Genomic DNA, 20,708 nt, shown 5'->3' with positions numbered 1-20,708 from the left:
GATGAAATTAGATGAGAAAAAAAGACACAGGCACACACATACTCACACATGACATGAAGCAAAGAGTTTGCAGGATCTCTGTTTTGTCACATGGACAAAAAAAAGTCTCTGTTTTACTGCTGAAAGATTTGGCTCCATTTTTAGCACTCTACACAGATGATGATTATGCTATCGGAAAAACATGCATATTAAAATATATATATTGGCCCAAGTTTGTTATTAATCTAGGCATGTTTGTTTAGAAGTAAGACAAGCACATCCAATCCATATTACTTTAGAGTTAATTGTTGAATTCTGCCCTATCTGTAGATGTTGCAGTCTCAGAAATTTCAAGTTAAATAGCAGAGTAGATGGATGGTTTAAAAAAAGTCTAAATTTCTGTTGCAGTGGTAGAATCAAAGTGTTTTCATCAGCTGGTTCACTAGTTGTTAACAGAGGAGGAAAAAAGTGTGCAGCAAGTAGTTCACTTCAAATCTCCCCTAGAATATAGGTATTCAGTTGAGAAAACACATTTACAGGAATTTTGGCACAATTAGTCCAATGAACACCTGTGATGAGCCATTGTTGAGAGCCTTGTGATAGGGTACTTAGGAGAGTCTCTCCTCCTACTGCCAGTATCTAAAATGGGGCAATGGTGAATGGCGTTAAAGGCTCCAAGAGAGAGGAGAGTCTGCTTAGCATGAGCCTATCTAAGGCTTTTGTCTCCCTGCCCGTGGAAGAGCTACCAAGTCAGTGCAGTTTATGCTAGTCAACTGTTGCATTAGTTATGATTAAAACAAATTTGTACCATCTTTAGGTTGTCTCAGTAAGCTCAGTTGTGACCTGTGACAGTTCAGCCAGCACTGCATAAAGAGCTGCGGTGTTCTTGGGCAGAGCGGGGACATCCAGGAGGGTCAGAGATCATCAGGAGGTGACCAACCACTGCTGCTCCCTGAGAGCCTGAAGTCCCATCATCTGAGTGTTTTTTTCTTTCTTCAGTTTTATTTCCAAGCATAAGCTTTATATATATATATATATAGCAGTTTAATGTGAGAGTCCAGTTCAATCACCAAATGTAAAATTTATCTGGGCAACTGAGTTGGTTGAGGAGCTATAGGACTGCAGTATCTTGAAGATGCTGAGTCTACGCAGCAGTGTAGGTCCTGCTGGTAGAGTATCAGTAACCTGAATCCTGAACTCCATTTTCAGATTTTAATGACAATTTCTATATTTTACAGGACAAGTTTACTACTACTATAGCATTTCCATCTCCAAAAGTTGAACAGAATGGTTACCAGCAATGAAAATGGGCAGGAGTTATCTTGGTCTACCTTGCTTGCTAGAATGCAAGCTGTGTTTCAGCTACCTTATGTAAATACATTGCTGGAGTGTGCTGTGGTCCTTTTTTGCCACTGACACCCATGAACCATATGGGTGGAAGACATTCACTATTGACTTCCAGTAGTTAGAAGGCCTGGAGTAAACTGAAAGTTTTGTACTGATGACTTTTTAGGTTTTATAAAGGAGTAGGGAGTTTCTTTCTTACAGAACTCCACTTCTGATTTGCAGAACATGAGTGCAATGGTGTGCTTTTAGCATTGTATTTCTGAAGAACCACATATTAAGGGAAAAAATTTAACCAGAGAAGTGCTTAGGTGATGAAGGGATTTCTGGCAGTAACTAAGAAGTGTAATAATGGTTGATTTCTTTTGAGGCTGATTCTGATATTTGTAGTCTTTACATCCTATTAATTCCTTGAAAGATAAGCTGATACAAGAATGATTTGCCAGGGCCAATGGCTCTTCTTAAAATCTTGGCTCAGGTTATATCCCCCCTTCTCTCCATACATAAGATAAAAGCACTGTGAATATGAGGTTAACTGAATTCAAATAGAAGACTCTCTCGAGTTATTGCATTCCTTAGAAAATAAATACATTTCTCATATGGTTGAGATTGATCAAAAAAGTATTCTGTATGCCAGTGATTACATTCCCATCTGTGATTAAGGTTTTCTGTCTGCATCTGGTTTTCACATTATATTTCTGTAACAAGAATCCTTTATATGGCAGAGTTCACTCTCTGTATTTTCTATTAGCTGCAGCTTGAACTACTGCACGGATCGCAGATTTACACATGTGGTTTTCATTACTTCATACCATTGAGAAAAAGTAATATTTGTTTGGGAAAGTATGTTTTTCAAAATTTCCATGGTAATACAACATGTTGATCCTTTTTTATAACACTCTTGTAAGACTACAAATTGTTTGAGGCATTCTACTTTCAGTGAAGTTCAGACTTTAGATGATTTTGCATGTACATTCCAGCAACAACAACAGTTTACAAATCAGGAGGCAAAAATGCATTTAAAAGAGCAGATTACTGTCGAATGGGTATAGCAGAATGCATCCATCACTTTGGAAAATGTGGCATAGAGAAAATGAATCTGGGGCTGAAACAAAAGATTAGTAAGTTAAAAGTGATGTCTCCATTGTAAAGTGGACCACAGATGGGTACATGTCTAATTTCTTTTGAGTAAGAACTTATTTTTGTACAGTAAGAGATTTGAAAATCTTTTACATTCCATGAAGAGGAGTATGCTGTTCAGTAGACACAAATAGTGAATTGTTAAATGTTACATAATTTAACATATTTGATCACAATTATTTCTGGTGGCCAAATTAGCAAAGGTTAACAAAACATGAATACATCTTTACAGATGGCTGCTGTGTGTAATTCTGAATCCAAAATATGATGTTAATTTAATGTTCCACTGTAAATCCATATTTCAAACAGGTTGTGCTATCGTCACTCAGTAGAAAACCTAATATTTAAATGATCTCAGTGAAATTAATAGGGCCACTTGGTCAGTGAGGTATTTTTCAGTTTTGCTAGTGGCATGAGTTTATGGCCATAAAAATCAAATTAAACAATAACAGCAATTTAAGGAATGTTGTATGCATTTGTAGAAATGTAATGTGTTATGCAAAAGTCTGGAGATTTGGAAAATACTGAATTCATGATAAGGCACAACTGCAGGACAGTTTTTAATGCCTGCATGTGTACATGGCGACAACTACAGAATTAAAAAAATAAAAAAATAAAAAAAAGAAAAGAAAAGAAAAAGAAAGAAAAGTAGTTATTGCACCCAAGTGGAGGAGTCTTCATTATATTTTGGAGATTATTTCCCAAATTCCAAAGGTGATTGTGTCATACTGAATGCTTAACAGTTGTTGCCAAATGCTGGGTACAGTCCTGCAGTCCCTGCTTGCCTCTTGGTTTCGCTGAAATCAATAGGACTTTGGCTCGGGCCAGGGCTGCAGAGAAATGTCTGAGAACGACCACATTAAAGAAAACAGGACTTCGTGGTGAAATCCTTTGTCCTCTAACCTTAACTTTAGCTTGGGAAGGTTTGTTTTGGTTTGAGGAGGGTCCTTTTTTGTGGGAAGGATTGTGATTTCTAGCATCAGTATAAATGTGGTCTTTTGAAAACGCCCTCGGGCGATACATTTTTTGCAGCATGATCTAGCCCAGGAGGCAGCCCAGGCTGGGTTCTCAGATGCATGCAGCTGCGGCCAGATCCTTGTGCATGCTTAACTTCATGTCCTGAAATACCTGAATAGTGGATGCAGATTGAAGCATGTACATAACTGTGTGTGCCTGGCTCTGAAAACCTTTCTGCCTTGACATAATTATGAATCCCTGAAAAGCATATTAATGTCTTGGAAAAGCTGACAGCGCTGTAATATAGACTCGTGCTAATGACGAAGTATTTGTGTAACCCAAATAAACAGGTTTTGTAGGTGTTGGAGTGGGAGAGAAATTGCCTTTACAAAAGTGGGAGGGTGATTTGTAAATATATTGATACCTTTTTGATCTGTCTTTGTTTAAATATGTTTGCTGTTATGACTTACAAATTAGTATAGTGTTGTGTAATTGCAAGGTCTCTATTTTTAGTAACCATGTTCACTTAATAAATGATTCTCTAGAGCTTCTGTTGAACCAGGTAAAGTATATAATATTTTATATCGTAAGAATGTGTTTAAAACCAATCATTTTTACAGAATTAGTTAATAGGTATTTTCATGGTAGAATACAGGCTGCCCTTACTCTGTTGCCCTTTATATGCCAACTATTTTAAATGGGCAACTTATGAAACAGCCTTTGTCGAAGGATTAATACAGTGTTAAAGTACTGCCTTACATTAACTAAGAAAATGTGGGTAATTGATTTAGAATGATAGCGTTTCTGTCTTCCCTTTTTATTTAAAAGACTGCTATTATCATGCAAATGAAGGGGTGTGGTACTTCAAACTGTCTGTGATATGTGCTTTTTTTTTCTTTTTCTTTTTCTTTTTTTCATTTGTTGTTGTCAATAGAAAAGATTGATCTCTGGGCTGGTGAACATAATATCTGTCCCAGTCAGAAAAGGAAAGAGGAAATTAGCAGAGCGATTGGTGGAGAATGATATCTGTCAAAAGAAACACTTGGAGAGCACTGAGTTTAGTGATAGGTGACTGCCGGAAAAAAGGGAACTTTGAATTTTGTCAAGGTAAGGAACAGCAAAATATTTAATTTTGTAATGTGCATACCTGTTAGAAGTTATTTTTAATGACTGTACCTTGCCTTGTAAACTGTAATTTAAACAGAAATCTTTGCCTTTAGCCTCCAAAGAGTCTGCCTAAATCAATCAAAATGTTGTCGTCAGTTTAATATCACTGAAAGAGCACAGCAATAACAATATAATTTCTCAGTGATGACTTTCCTAAAATCTTCCTTATCTTGTAAATACACGTATGTAAAAATTTTAACTATGTTTATTGTATTTTTGATGCCATAGGTGCTTTTCATCTGGCATATAAATATTACTTGGCTGGGCTGTAAAAATCATAAAGTTCATTTTACTGCACTGTGAATTGGAACAGTATTTGCAACCCGGTTAAGGGACAGTTTTAATCATGTTGGCAAAATGGTTGTGTTTGTTATTCAGAGAAGGCCTCTGGTAAACTCATTGCATTGGGAATCTGTGATAAATTTAGTTGAGATGATATTGAGGATTAATACATCCGTTTCTTATGTGCAAAGATTTTTACCATAGTTGAAAAGTAAATCTGTTATGGCAGAACAAAACCTCTCCTTAACTTACGACTGTCATTCCTGTCTTTACTGGAACTACATTTTTTCTCCTAAAATGGTGTGTCTAGATAGCAAAAAACTACTAAACTGATCTTCAGTGCTTTCCAGCACTCTTGATACTTTCTTTTTCAGTGTTGGCCCAGTTTGCCTCTGACACAATTTTGATAGAGCATGATATCAAAATAAAGCAATCAAGAAGCCTGAGTTCTCTAGGCTCTGCTCCGGTTTGTTTTAAAGGCAACTCAAACCTGACTGTAAGTCCCTCGTCTCTCCACCCTGCTTGGGGTCCCACGGTGCTGTGTGGGTGCAGTGTTGCAAGGAGATGGAGCGCAGCTCGGGGTGCTGGCAGGAGGCTCTGCCCATAGCTCCAAGGCACGACTCTGGAGCTGAGGCACTGCACACTTTTGTGGATGTACTTTAAAAAAAAAAAAAAATCCTATTAAAAATAAATTTGCATTCCATAATGAGTTCCTAGCTTATTTTAAAACAAGTCAGTGCATCTTTGTGATCTTGCTATACACGGAGTGTGAAAAAGGATGAGTATTCTTTGCAGAGGTTCTTGTTGCATTTCTATTTTGCTGATTTGACAGTGTATAGCTTCTGACCGATTCTCCTGCTTGCTTCTATCTACAGTCTATTTTTCAAAGTGCAAGTGTACCCCATATGGGTATTGTTGGTTAGTTTCTTTTGCAGTGTAGATCTTCATGAAGGACTGAAATATAAATAAATGTAAAAGTAAATATTTCATGCCTGAAGCATGCAGTGCTGGCATACTAATGGGACGTTTATTGTGGTTTATTGCTGTCAGAGCATGTGCAAGATAATGGAAATTTTCTACAACTTAGAAGAAAGGCATGTTTTCTAATACTGATCATTTTTATTAGAAAGAGGGAATGAATATGACTGAAACTCACTTCATCATTATAAAGCCCAAATGGTCTTGCATCGTACTACTGAAATATTCATAAATGGGATTGAACAGCATGTTACCTGTCCTGTTAACCATGGAGCAGATTAGGCTGCCTGTATCACCTGAGTGCAGGCACATCTTCACCATTTAAAAGTCATTGTATACTAAACAATTCCCTTCCCTGTGCAGTCCTATCACAGCATAGCTTTATACCAAAATAAGCATATCCTCTTTGTAGCACAACTTATAGAGTTAACCATATTGTATAATTTTCACCTTGGTGATAAAGATGATCCAAAACTGTTTTGTAGCTATTCTATAAAAGAGATGGCAATGTGTGGTGGTAAGCAATTGTTAGATCTTTGGGCATTCCCATTTAGAGATTTATTTGGAATGAGGTGGCTGAGTAAGGTACCTAAATCTGGATGTATGTGTTTGTCACACATTCAAGAATTTTAGTCTTAAATGGCCAAGAAGCTCCACGCTGAAATTTGGATGAGTGACTCGAGAGATATGCCCAACACTCTTATATATATCTTTTGAAATCCAATGAAAAGCTTCTGTTCTGTTACCCCAGACAGCTTTGCCCTATATATTATAGCAACTTTCAGCCCACTTCCATGGATGGGTTGGCAGACAACTCCATTTCAAATGACATGGTGAATGATTTAGGTTTCATTAAAAACAGGTAGGTCAGAGCTGAATAACTGTTCTCACAGAAATGCCTGAAGTCATCATTTAATATGGACTTTGTTGTACCCAAGAACATTTGACTTACTATTTGAAACCAGAATGGAATAAAAGGCAAGATAAAAGGTGGTTGAGCCTATTGCTTCCTTGAAGCATTAGGCTACCTATGTTTCTGTGTTTCCTTTCATGCATCCTCACCCATGTTTTGCTATTGCAATGTCTTCTTTCCTTGGTTTCCTTTTTTTTATTTTTTTTTTATTTTTTAATTTATCTTTATGCCAATTGTTTGCTTACTTACACATCTTAAGGAGTACAACTGAAGTAATAACCCCCCCCCCCCCCTTCTACCATAGAACAGATGTAAAAGGGTTCTTGGGGACGAGTGCATTATAGACACAGGATTGTCACTACCCAGCTCACAATCAGATTTTCGTCTGTTCATGTGGCGCACACCTGTGGCTGGCTGGCATTGCTCTTGATTGGAGTGTGAGAGATCTTAATGAAAAACAAAGCTCGGATGACAAGAAGAGACTCCACGGTGCACATGGGTTACTTCACACATCGTAAGAAAGTGAAATTCTAAATCTGCTGGGCTTGAGGTGAGGGAGTGAGTATGAGCAACTCTGCAAAGAGAACCAGGGCCCTGCTTATTGCTGTCTTGCAAATAATGTGTTTTTTTCAGTAGGTCAGGTTGATTTGGAACAGTTGAGAGTGGTGGCCGTTTTCTTCAGCAAACTCTCTGAGCCAGTAAGAAAATACTGGGCAGGGATCCAGCTTCTGAAGTACAAAGAAAATAACCTATAATCTATATAAAATGCTGGCGGATGGGGAAGGGAGGAAATTTACAGAGAATAACTGAGTTTGAGAACAGCTATGTTAAAAGCAGAGTATAAGAGTTTGTGTATGACATTTGTATTTATTTTAATGTGAAAAATACAGTCTTTGAGACGAACAGACTGCAAACTCTCATAATAGGATATATTTATTAGTAAACTGAGACAAAGCACTTCAGTTGAAATTCCCTTTTCAAAGTGAATTTCTGAGTTTGCAGAGTTTGGTTTCCCTTTTTTTCCCTCTTGGTGATGTGCTGTGGCTCTGATAACATTAATGGGCTTTGCCCCACATGGAGCATCGAGTGTATTGTACCACTGCTCACTGATCCCAGGTCAGTGTGATGCGTGAAATCAATTTATTTGAATCTCTTTGCCTGTATAGGAATTTGGCGGCGTGCCAGTTGTTTTCATTTAATGTTCTTTGTGTTGAACACAGACAAGCAGGCATGCTTTTGTGCTCCTCTTTCTTTTGGTCTCTCTCTCGCAGCCAATATTCTATTCTGTGCATTTTCAGAAGAAGTAAGAATATGTTACCTTTTTAAAATCATTTTGTCTAAATAGCATTTAAAGAGCATAGAAACTAGGTCAGCCAGGGAGCAGCCTGTATAGGGCTTTCACAGAATATAGGTGGTAACACCTGCCTTCTTCTCTTTCTTAAATTTTGGAAAAAAGAGAGAGGAGACACGGATTTATTTCTCTAATAACCAATTTTATGATTTAAATCATCTGGTCAAACAAAGACTCTCCATCGATGCTTAAATCAGAATATTTTTTTAAAGAAGTGAACATCTGACGATGGGTTGGATGAATCAAAAAGACTTTTCAGAATCTTCTTCATTTTCAGTAATGACCTCAACGTAAGCATTAATTTGGGAATCCCTTGTCTCATCCTGCACTCCTGCCTGCCCGTTCCCCCTCCCCCAGTTAGCTCACTGTTGGAATGGCTGCCAGAAGAACAGCTATCAGAAAGTAACCATTCCTTTCCTTTTTCCTTCTTTGTGTGGGGGAAACGGCGAGGCATGTGGAACAGAGCAAGTAATTTCACCCTTCTTAAATAGCAAAAGGAGTAGACAGCAGCAGTGCGTATTTCCAGGCGGATTTGTTTTAGAGCTTGGCATTGGGAGAGACGGAGAGCGAGAGTAGAGGACTCTGTTGATGCTCCAGGCAGTTCTTGCGGAAGTTGATATGCAGAAGCATGGAGCCGCGGCGCAGGGGTCAGACTCGTACACATCAGCCCCGTTTCCTTGTTTAATTACCTGAAGAGCAAAACATCCAGGCTGAGAGTGTGTGAAAATCCAGTATCTCGAGCAGCAGTTTGCCGCTCTGACATCCTGCAAGGCCAGCCCTGTCTGTCCGCAAACGTCAGGGCTGGTTCCTGACAGCGGGCTATCTCTGCCGGGCCTGGGTTCCTTCCATTCAGGAGGCATTGTGTGGAAGAGGGTTTGGTCAGGAATTTGAGGTTCCTGCCGGTTCTTCCAGCCTGGACAACGGTGTGACAGATAGGCCTGATTTTTTTTTTTTTTTTAAAGAATAATAATAAGGCTCTTTTTAGTCTTTTCCTTGTAATTCTGGCATTGGTATAATACTGACTGAAACAAAGCAGGTTAACCCTTTCATTTCCGAATCAACATATTTTCCTTTGATACTTTAGTGTTCTCTTTTCCCTTTCTTAACCTCTTTTATTTTTGGAGGTAAAATCTTCCAAGGAGCAAGTTCTTTTGGACTTGAGTTTATGCTATGCTGCATATAAAACAAACTTTTGAAAATGTGAAAAACTTTTGCAGTTATTGTTAATGTAATCATCATACTTGGCATTTTAAATTTCTCATTTTCAGCATGCTTGGCAACATTATTTTTATTCATCCCATGGCATAAAACCAAGGCAGTGTTTGTTTTGGCACGGCCTATTAAAACAGCGGTGACAGCTATCAGCACTTCCATTCTTTTTATTCATGTGATTTTCTTAGGTGTCCAACTTTGCGTTCAGCTTTGAAATATTGAGGTAGAGTGGGTTATAGCCCTTGCTCATAGCTGCTGTGTGTTGAGGTAACTCCCTGCGACCGATGGATTTTTCTCTGGGCAGAGCCATGAGCGAGGCTCTGTGAGCCACATTGGCCTCAGGTAGAAAGTCCTCTTTGGGTGTAGAGTTCCACGTTACAAATGAAAGATACTGAAAGATAGACAAAAGTATTGAATGGATATATATATTCAGGGAAAATTAAAATATGACTTCTTGTTTGAATGATAAATAAAGAATATAACTTTCTTGGATAATTTTAATTGCCTAGTTTGTAGCATGGGGCTGTAAATAGTTGTATTGGCAGAACTTAAGGTCACAAGGTGCAAGCAGTAGAGGGAGGGGACACTTTAATCTGGCTTTGCAGCAGAAGTCAATGCAGCATGTGACTGTTGCCTTTTATCGTTGTGGGCAGAAGCTGGTCCAAGAAAGATCTTTGTGGTTATAGGAGTGGAGAAGAGAGAGAGCTGAGAGTTAACTATGCTTTCGTTTTCTTTTGCACTAAAGGCTTTCAGTCCAGTCTGCAGAGTTATGCCTGTACTTGTGAAGGACTTTTTCACTGCTGATGGTTTCATTTACTTTTTAGGTGTGATCAAAATTGTTCAAACAGTAGCTTAAATTTTCCCTGCTAGTATTTCATTAGAATTTTTTAATAAAGATTTAAGGGCGCACTCTTCTTGCACACAAATATTAACGGCCATTACCAGGAAAGGGTTTATAGGGGACTCCTCATTAAGAGAATGTGCCCTTCTGTGGGCATCTGCAGCTGTGAGTAAATGATAGCATAATGGGACCAAAAGAGTCATTATGATCTATTGTGCTACTAATCCTCCATCTAAGAAGGATTTGCAGGGGATGGTGCAACAAAAGAGCTGTTACAGTGTATCAGATCGATAATCATGATCTAATAAATTCTTAAATATGTACATAATCCTCCACCTTTTAGAATCAGGCCCCTTTTTCAACATGAACACCTATGCTACTCTGGTGTAAAGGGACCTTTAAGTAAAAGTGAATCACTTAAACTTGCTGTTTTAAATCCCTTTATCCTGTCCTACTGTAAAGAAGCTATAGTTTAAATAAGAATCGCTTGTATCTATAGGATGAAAAAAGATGGTTTATGCACTCTGATCAGTGTCATCTTCCTACAGAGTTTGTATGTGTACAGAAAATGATGTGTTGGTATGAGAGCATATATGACTTTATACTAATACTAATTCCAGTGTGTTACGCACCTTTAAATTTTGTAGAGTTCATAATCTAATGAAGTGGCCATGACCTAGCCAACCATTGCCCACCACAAACAGCAGTGCGGGAACAGTACAGTCCATGGACTTATGGTGACAGCAGTAACCACACTGTCCTTCCCCCAACCCGATGGGTGTCCAGCTCCTCTTGGAAAGTGGCAGAAAATGATGGTCCTTAATGCACAGTTGCCACCTCCAAAATCCCTCAGAGATAATGGTTTTAAATCAGCATTCTCTTTGAAACTGGGAAGAATATTTAGTTTGGGCATCTCTGCGAGTCTCTATTGTGACAATCTTGCTTAAGGAAAGTTCTCATAGATAGTGAGTCCCAAGCTGGTTTGGGCTGTGTTAAAACTGGCACCTTGCGCCGTGCCCAGGCACTTACTGCTGCTCTTTGCAGATGTTCTCCTAGTGTGAAGTGGTGTAATTTGCTCTTGGTATGAAATTCCACTTCATAATCACCTCTGCATTCTTCTCTTGCTTCCCTTCTGAATGGCTACAGCTAAGCACCATGCGGAGTACAACACAATTAGATAAAATGAAATGATATTTAAAGGCCTGTGTTCCTAAAGGCCCCTCCCTGTTCCTAAAGGAACAAAGATTTTGTATTTTGATTTCCCTTAGTTGGTATGGGATTCATCTGGGTCTGACTAAAAGCACAAATCTTCCGTCAGTCCGTTGTGCATCCAAGGAATGCAGTATGCTTTCTCTTCAGATTGCACAACATTTAGTGGATCACGTTTTGTAGTGGAAACTGAGTGGTATGTAAGATGGTCAGGAGACGGCCACAGGATCGAGAACGTAGGGGTAGGAGTGATGGCAGAGAGAAGACGGGACGCTGAGCTGGAAAATGAGACAAAAATGTGTGGGAAGGTGTAACAAAGGAAACAATGGAAAGAAGAAGGAAATTTCTTCTGTGAAAATCAGTACCTTCCCTTTGTCACTCACAAGCAATAATGCTTTTCCATCATTAAGAGTTAAATGAGTGTGTACTGATTCAGCTGTCTTTCTAGACACTGAACTGCATCAGAGCAGTTAACTTTTGGTGATACTGCTTTCCCATTTTAGCAATTACAGGGTCTGCCAGTGGGTTGTCCTATTATAACTGTGAGAAGACTCATCCATAACCACTTCTGTTAAGACTTAATTTTCTTCATGTAAAAGGTGCCCCCTGCCTTTATGCCATTAGACCTTCTCCTTCATCAGGGAAACTTAAAATATTTGATGAGGAAGTGGCTTTCTCACCTGGCTCTGGAAAGAAAGAAGTTTAAGTGGGGAAATAATGTTTAGCTGTCATAGATCTGCTCAAATATTTATTTATAGTCCTCAATCATTGCACTTTTGAAATTACTCAGTGGTTGACTGATGTAATACTAAAATAAAGGTATTAATAGTAAACACCAAACGTATTGTACAGAGACACTGCTGTGATGTTACTGGCGCTACTATTTATATAAACATACAACAAGACACACAGAATGGCCTGGTTTCCTGCCCATTATAGTGGAGGTCAGCGTAAAGATTTTGCTGTCTGATGTAAGACTTAAGCTTTATTTTTAGAATGCTTATCAGCTTGTTTTATAAGCACGTTATCTATATATTGCTGAATAAATATGCATATATAATATATATGTATGTACATATTCTGAATAACAACTTTGTTGAATGATGCTATTTTCTAATTTAACTTTTAAAATAATATTTTATTGAATAATGCTATTCTCTAATTTCACTTTCTTTGAATGTATCTGATGACTATTGTGGTTTGTAAATCTGTATTGGAAGTGCTCAGCAACAATAGATTTGTATCAAGGCTTCTTTGAACAAAGCTCTTCTATGATTATAAATGGAGTAAATAAGTACAAGCTGATCAATATATGACAAAAGGGTAAAGGAGGGAGGTCAAGAGGTAAGAATGTTTCCATATAAAACACTTTTTTTTTTCCCTGTTGAAAATGGCAGTATGAGCATAAATAAATGTTGTGTATTGCTGTGTATTTGCTCCACCTGGTGGATTTTCCTGAAAGTGTTTTTAATGTTTGCTAATAAGGGGAAACTGTCTTTAATTAAATACAAAACATAGCACCAAAAGTAAAGATGGCTTTTTAATTTAGTGTAGCAATAGCATTTCAAAAGGCAGATTTGGGAAAGAAAACGTTAAAATTAGATATTTCTTTTGGCCACACTCGGTCAGTACAGTAATCTCCATAAATGTGTAGCATTCCCAAGCAATTACTGGTAACAGTTTACTCTTGGACTCATCTAGAGATTAGTAATTAAAAAGTCCAATTGTATGGCTCATGGGGCTGTATATGATCAGGGAAAGTGAGGATTTGCCATGTATCCCCCTCAAGCTGCCCCACAGACAGCAATTCTTGAGCCCCTCTGGTAAGAATTAGCAGTGCTATTGGAAAAAGAGAGTTACTGCACTGAAGTGTTAGAGCTGTACATCAGCATAAAATCTGTCTGTTATTAACCTAGCTTTGCAAACATTGTTTTCTTTGGAATTCTTAAGGACCCGGTTATGCTTTGATCATCTCATTGTTCTCCTTAGGTTATTTTTTTCCTTTAGAGTGTAATGGCTCCCTAACAGAAGGTGAAGTTTAGAAAATAGTGTCTCCATATGCAAGGGATTTGGAGACCTTTTTATTGTCTTTAAAAATGTCATTCATAGCCCTCATTAGCATTTATTGTTGCAAGCGTACAAGCAGAAAATGTGAAATTGGTATGTCATGAATAGCTCCACAGAGCTCTAGAGCCCTGAAATTTTGCCTGCAGTGTGGTGTGGGGCAGGCATTGAGAGAAAGCTGTCCAGATGGCTGCCAGCACAGAGCAGAGCTGCAGGTTTTTGTCTCTGGTGCTGAGAGGAGGGAAAGTTCACTGGAGCATACGCTATCACCCCTTGCGTTTTAACAAAACTAACTCGCCATCAGTCAAAATGGGGAGGTGGTGACATTGAAACAAAAGTTTTCAATATAATGTAACAGTCCTTGTCAAATGAATAAAATATGTTTAGTTAGTGTCACAAATATTGACATGTTACAAAGAAAAATGCAAGGCACGAATTTATGGCTAGTGGTAGATCCTCTTTCACACAAATATGCTCTCACATTATCTTTATTATGAAAATCCTATGCATTGAAAAGACATTGATTAGAGGTCAAAACTAGGGTTAATATACTACAGCAGGAGGAGTTTCCCTACCCATGTTAAACGAGCAAACACTCTGAGCTTCAAGTCAAAAGCAACTGAATGCTTGAACACCCCCTCTTTATTTTTTCCTTTATTTATTTTTCTTTTTAATCTTAAAATATGACCCTGTTTCATCTGGACCAGGTATTATCATCCAGGTATCTCTGGGTCACACCAGCTGTGTTCTTTCTACTGTCAGTGAAATGGCATCTTTAGTATTTTCTTGTGTACTTTCAGAATATCAAATAGGTATCATTTTTTTCAAAGTGCATCAGTGACGTTTATGCTTAGATGGTGTAGTAATTTCCTTCAAATAAAAACAATGATAAAAATTAACAGTCAATCATAATTTACTTTGCCCACATTGTAGCAAATACCTTATTTAATAAAAATGCAAGGGGAAGCTTGTTTTAGCTCAGATCAAGCAAAGGAAATAGACACCACAGCAGGTACATACATACGACAGTGTCCACGTGAGAGTTTTACTAAAATGCACACGTAGAGTAAAACAGCATGCCTTCTTTAAGGACTGAAGCCTGTGCTGGCCCTCCCATTCTGAGTCAATTAATTCTCAGTAGACCTATTCTTCTCTTAGCATAGATCTTTATATATAATTTTCATTGTTTTAAAACCTGAAATACACCTGAAATGTCACTGGGATTTCTGACAGCTTTCAATAAGAAAGATTTTTTTGGCCTTCTGATAAAAAAAACAATGGGCAATCCAGTTTGCCATGTTTGTCCCATTGCCAAGGGTGCTTTTTCTTAACAGATGATTTGAAATCCTTTGTAGAGGACTAATTTCTGATTATATGGATGAAATAATATAATTTAGTGCTTTATCATCTCCAATGGATTTAATTCAGTATTCCTTTAGTTATGACTAGGTGTAACGTGATGAACAGTTTCTCTTAGACAACCAAGAATGTTTTCTTCCCAGCTTGATAACTACAGCTTTAAGATATTACGTATTTGTGTAGGTAATCTCAGTTAGTCTGTTTCACAGAGCTATGTATGTTTTAAAGGTCCCATTTGTCTTTTTTTTCCAAAGTCCAGAAAACCTTGCCAATAAGGAAATGCTTAGGGAAATGTTTAGCGTTATCTGGCAAATGTTTTGTGTTGCATGTATTAAAAGCTACTGTTACAGATAAGCACATATTTCCTTGGAATATTTGAATTCTGTTTCCCAGTGAAGAAATAGAAAAGAAGTTTATAAAGAAGTGCTTTTCTTTAATAGGTTCAACCCTTTTGCGACAGTGCAGTAGAAACAACAGAGGGTAGGTGCAGGGCCACAGAAAAAGTCACGGTCCAGATAGTGCCAGTGTATCATAGGTAGACTACTGTTGCATCACTGGCATCCAGAAATTAGCGAGCATTTCTGTAGAGGTTTTGCCTTTGCTGTACTTTGGTTTGACAGTCAACTGAAGAAAGTTAAGAAAACAACCAGAAGTAGTCGTCCCCGTCCCCCCCATCAGCTCTACAGCTCACACATTAGGTGGGTTTGCCCTGTCAGTGGGATGCCTTAAGAAAACACTAATAGCTTCCAGCTGGGTGGAAAATCAAAACGTTTGGGGGCTGACAAAACTAGCAGATTTGAATTTGAAAGCCCAGCTAATGCCTCCATTTTTATTTACCACTCGCCCATAAAAGATTATTTTCCAATATGTCAGCCTCATTTGGTGGCCAGTGGTCTGAAAGTGAGAGTGGAACAAGCAAGCGGGGAAATCTGGACATTAGTGAGTCCGCCCTTTCAAGCTGGTGTGCCACTTTGTGGAATGGCCTCTCCTCAGGTTGGGGGGGTCCTAATGACCATTCATCAATGCTCGTTGACTGATCATTGAGTGCCTTCTCATTCAGTTTATCAAGTCTTGCACATAAAAAGTCAGAATAAGCATTATTCAGCTTTGTTAAAGCCAACTAGGAGTAAAATGCTCCATTTGAACCCATTTTGCCCTTGGTTTTTCACTTTGTTAATGCAGTCCTGCTTAAATGAGTGCTTTTATTGGGTCGGTTAGAATATCTGAAACTATTAATTCTCTTGTATTGAATAGCTGGTGGCAGGCCAGAGCAGATGGGGTAGAAAACTATTTGGTTGGGTGTATTGCTTTCAATTAGGATCAATGAGGTTTCAGCTCCTTTGAATTAACTCACTTAATACCCACTGTGTGAAGTCACAATGTATCACAACAGTCTGCTCTAAGTCGAGCGGGAAGTTGAGAAGTCCTACAGAAAAGCTTTGAGTTAAATTCTTCCTTCACTGTTAATAGAGACCTTTCATTAACTACAGATGCGTTTCAGTGGACTTCCAGTCCCTGTTATTAAGCTAGGTTTAAGCAAAAGGCAGTCTCTATACTTTTAAATAGTGATCATTTGGAATTTCTCTTTTCCATCAAAGCAGTGTAATAGCACCTTTGTATCACCCAGTGCCTAAAAATCATTTTTTTGAGGGGCAACTATATGAACACGGAGACTTCTGCCTACATTTACTCATTTCCAAAATTAAAGGCGTTGAGGATTGTTTAAAATGATTTCATCAAGTCTTTTGAATGATTGACAAAGGAGCTGATTCCCACTCAGCCACCCAGGAAGGCGTAACGTAACGTACAGTGTAAAGGAGCTGCCTGAAGGTTATCTTCTGGATTTTTCAGTCTTTATGTATCCCTTTCATTTTGGTGTTACACATAATACCAACTCTTGTGGTAGAGCAGATTTGTTCATATGTTAAAAGCACTACGTTTCCTTTTCTCGGGATGATGGAAGTGGAGAATGAAACTGTTTTACAGAATGGACTGTCCATCCTCTCTTGGCCTGCTAAAATTTCAGGACTGGTACAAAAACTGTTATAGCAATCTTCAAGTGACTGCTATAAAAAAGGGGGTGGGGTGGGGAGAGAGAATAAATATCCACAGATATTTATTCAGGGAGGACTGCCAAATGGGTTGCAGCCTGCCTCAGTGTATTAAATAATGAGAGGGAAAAACTATTCATGCAGCTGGCTGCTTGAGAAAATGCTGAAGTAGTCTCAGATGCACAGGCATTCTGTGAGCCCCTTCCACCAGCAGACTTCTAGGTGAGAATCTCCAGGGATCCAGGTTTTGTTGACGTGGATCAATTTAAATGGCAATTACTGTAGTCAGATAACAGCTTAAAAAGGCTTTTTACACACAGAAAAGATGCATAATCACACAGCATATGGAAGTTCAATTTCATGAGCTGTGGTCTGTGGATTTACATTGTACTGATATTAAGACCTACTTTTAAGAGTGAATATTGTTCGGTTTTATTAAAATGCGTCATACCTTTGACACGTTACTTTCTGCTCTAAAGCTGATTCAGGCTGCGTCTATGTTGATGAAAGGTTGCATTTCCAACTGTGAAAATGTTTTTCCTTTCATGTAGAGTACGGCATTAAAAAGAAAAGAAAAACAACACAGCAAATACAATACTAACTGACTGGTTTTAAATAGTGCATCAAATAATAAAACAAAAAGAATGCTAAATTCTTTCAAGGCCTTGGTGGCACAGACTTTGATTGTTGTTCTCTCCATTTGCTCCCTCATGAAAGCACTCTGCCATGGAATTGTTTTCAGGTTGCGGTGGTTCTCTTCAGCTGTCCGACACGAAGATCCATTATACATTACAGAAGATATCTGATCAAGATGAAGAAAAGACCTTCCTCAAGTGGAGGTGCAATACCTTGTTAGTACTGGAATATTTACTGGGGGGAGAGGAGCTGCTTGTTTGCTTCCCTGAACCCCCTGAATTTACCAGTCCTGTGGAGGCTCTTTAATCAAAGGGTGGCACTTGGACAACATTAACAAGTTATTGTGGAAATATCACTAAATTAAGCGACTCATTAGTTTCAGGTCAGAAATATTCATGAGTCCAGGCTGGATATTGGAGGTGTTGTTATTTTGGCTTAATTTTACATGTGTTCTTTCCTAAGTGGATCTTTATCATCAGGCTCTGTGGCAGCTAGAGGAAGGGAAAGGAAGGCCTGAAAGCAGGGTTGTTTCTGCATATTAGAGGCAGAAGACGGCATAACACAAAATCAAGGGATGCATAAATAAGTACAAAAGGATGAGTCTTATGCTGACAAGAATGCAGCCTCTGAAGATCTGAATGAGAATCACTGGTTTCCTGTATGGGTTTAAAGATATACTGAGAAGGCAGAGTCGAACCAGAATGCACGAGCTGATTGCTGGAGAAATGTTGGTTCCTAAAACAGAGAAGGCTTTGCAAGTGCTGAATTGAAGGGGAGTTTTAAAAAGAAGATATTTTTCCCTGTGCCTGGAATTCTGTGCAAGGCTATACGTGCTACAGAAGGCATGCGAGTCAGGCGTATGTTTCTCCTAAGAGCCAAAGATGTTTTACAAAGGACTAAAGAGGGACTGCTGAGAAGAAAATAGCCAGCTTTAGATAAAGCACTATAACAAAGACTTGTAGTTTTATGTATCATGGTGTCCATTAAAGCTTAATAGGGAAGAGTGCATTGAACCTAGCCAGGCATACGTTATTCATGTGAAGGATAAACATTTAAGGGGTGTGCAAAATCAGAAATTGGGAGGACATGATTGTTTAGCTTTTGAAAAAGCTTTACAGGGAAGATTTTGTTTTCATCCCCCATGGATCACCATGCAAGGTAAAGGAGAGTAAGCTGCAAATGTTTGGAACATATCAATGCAGGAATCCCAGGGGGTTAAAAGCACTATAGTAAAATAAAAGTGGTCTGCTTTCTAAGTGTGTTCTATTTTACACATACTACTGAGCATCTGAGAAAGGGAGTGATTTTGATACTCTGTTCACTATAGTAAAATAGCATAATAATGAAAAAAGTGTGGGGAGGGGGGAAAAAGGAGGGGAGACCCTCCAGTCTATCACCGTGCAGGTTTTGAATTTCCAGCTAAATAAACAAACATAGTCCTATGGAGTTCAAAATGATGGCTGTTAAAATAAAGAATGAATTTGTTTCCACTTTTGGCGGAGAGCTGATTCGAAGCGGTGCTTTTCTCTAATTGCCTTCAGCGAGAGAAAGGGTTAACTTTTAAAGAAAAATGAATAATTCAGTTTTTAGCTTATCACTCTGCATTTTACTTTCTATTCTTCGGTCATCTGGAACTTGGTGTGAAAGGTAGAGTAAAAGGAGTCAGCTGAGGGGAGCCAGGGTTGTGATAATTTGCACACACATCCCTGTCATTGTTCTGCCTGAAGAGACAGGGCTGGGTTCAAGGCCACATGTGCTCCTGTCATCATTCACATTTCTGCTCCAAGTGCAATACAGAGTGTCAGCTCTCCATCTGTCTTTGCCTGGCAAACGCACGCGCCCAGCATCCTGCCTCCAGCTACGCTGCCACAGCCAGCTCCGATGGCCCTCCTCGCTTCTCCCTGCTCATTCCAGAACAGGAGGCACTGAGCCCTAAATAAGCTTGCTTTTAGGAGAGAGCCATTTACAGTGTGGTATATTTTATCCAAGGATGCCTGGTGAGTTAAAATTATCACAGCTCTTTCGCTTGTAAATTAGGAAACACTAATTGTTTTTTGATAGTATTTTTTTTTTTTTTAATATAGATGGAGATTTGCAAGCAGATACGGGGACGGAGTGCTTGTGGATGCTAATTCTGTTGTGTATGTGTTTGGGGGAGGGGAATTTGTGCGAGGAAACTGCCAAAGATGCTACTTGCAGCAGGACTGGATGTTTCAATGCAAAGGGATAGAAATAGCAGAAAGTCACCGTGTCTGTGGGTGCAGGTCTCTGCTCGGGTGTTATTTTAGTGGAGGGAAAGACAGCTTTGGTCTGGCTTTCATGACTGTCAGCTGTACCTTGAATCTGCAAACATTTTATCGATGGAGATCATTTGCAGCATTCAGCGATCAGCTGAAACGATCTCTTTCAAAAGCTGTTTATGTTGGAGAAGTGAAAGAGATTTATAAAACACATTCTTGCAGCGTTGTCCTAAATTGCAGCGCTTAACTGTCACCGGGCAGATCACTGAAATATGTTAATACAAAATAAAACAATGAAAAAAATCTGCTGAATTAGAGAAATTGCTGCAAAGCTGGAAATTTTAATAGGTTGGTTTCCTCAGGAAAATATTATCCTTGGATCTTAAGATCACTTGTCTAATTGATAAGTGCTATTGCCAATGAAAACATTGCTTCTCTGCAGGGTGATTTGTCTGAGGGGTTTTGTGAGATGCTTGACCACGATGGAACGGATTGAATTTGGTGTGTTTTGTTTGTTTTCTCTTTCGGTAAGGACTGAACAGAGCCATGTGCCTGATTATAACAGCCTATGTCTCTTGATAAAAAAAGACAGGGCTCGAGATCCTACAGCTGGCTGGTTCTTGTGGATTATTTGGGTAGGACAGGCAGAAGAGGCTATGCTTGATCACAGGGAGTCTGTACACCTCGCAGATGGTGTTTTGAAACAGTATCTGCCAGTTTGCTGCAACCACAGTTGCATGTAGGTATTGCCAGTTGTTTGAGGAATGTTTTCCTTTTAGGATTTTTCTACATGGTCATACCCTACTGCTGGTATGTTTGCTGATCCTCTGGTTGAAATAAGAAAGTGGGCTCTGTTTGCTCTTAAGCACAAGGCTAAGAGGATTTATATGGTTGAAATATGGGCAAATTAATTTGCATAGATAACAACTGAGGACTATGAAAAGGTCAATTTAACCCTTTAAATTTAAAATTTGATTTGCATGCA

At 38.8% G+C, this 20,708-nt stretch overlaps 1 protein-coding gene across 3 annotated transcripts in view; it reads left to right on the top strand.

Annotated features, from left to right (window-relative positions):
* Nucleotides 1-20,708, top strand: part of RUNX1T1 (RUNX1 partner transcriptional co-repressor 1) — a 115,370-nt gene that overhangs the window by 16,127 nt on the left and 78,535 nt on the right. Inside the window, exon 2 of one of the 3 annotated variants that reach the window (XM_080581277.1) lies at nucleotides 4,355-4,527. The exons of 1 other annotated variant lie outside the window; for it this stretch is intronic. In XM_080581277.1, coding sequence (XP_080437403.1) covers nucleotides 4,440-4,527 — 88 coding nt within the window. In that variant the 5' untranslated portion in view covers nucleotides 4,355-4,439. Of the gene's footprint in view, nucleotides 1-4,354; nucleotides 4,528-17,589; nucleotides 19,481-20,708 lie in introns of those variants that run through there. One more of the 3 variants, XM_080581279.1, reaches the window with a different exon arrangement.

This window comes from Anser brachyrhynchus, assembly GCF_964034855.1.
Source record: "Anser brachyrhynchus genome assembly, chromosome: 2".
Taxonomy (NCBI): Eukaryota; Metazoa; Chordata; class Aves; order Anseriformes; family Anatidae; genus Anser; species Anser brachyrhynchus.
Note: the sequence above shows the minus strand (reverse complement) of the source record. Positions and strands in the feature narration are given on the sequence as shown.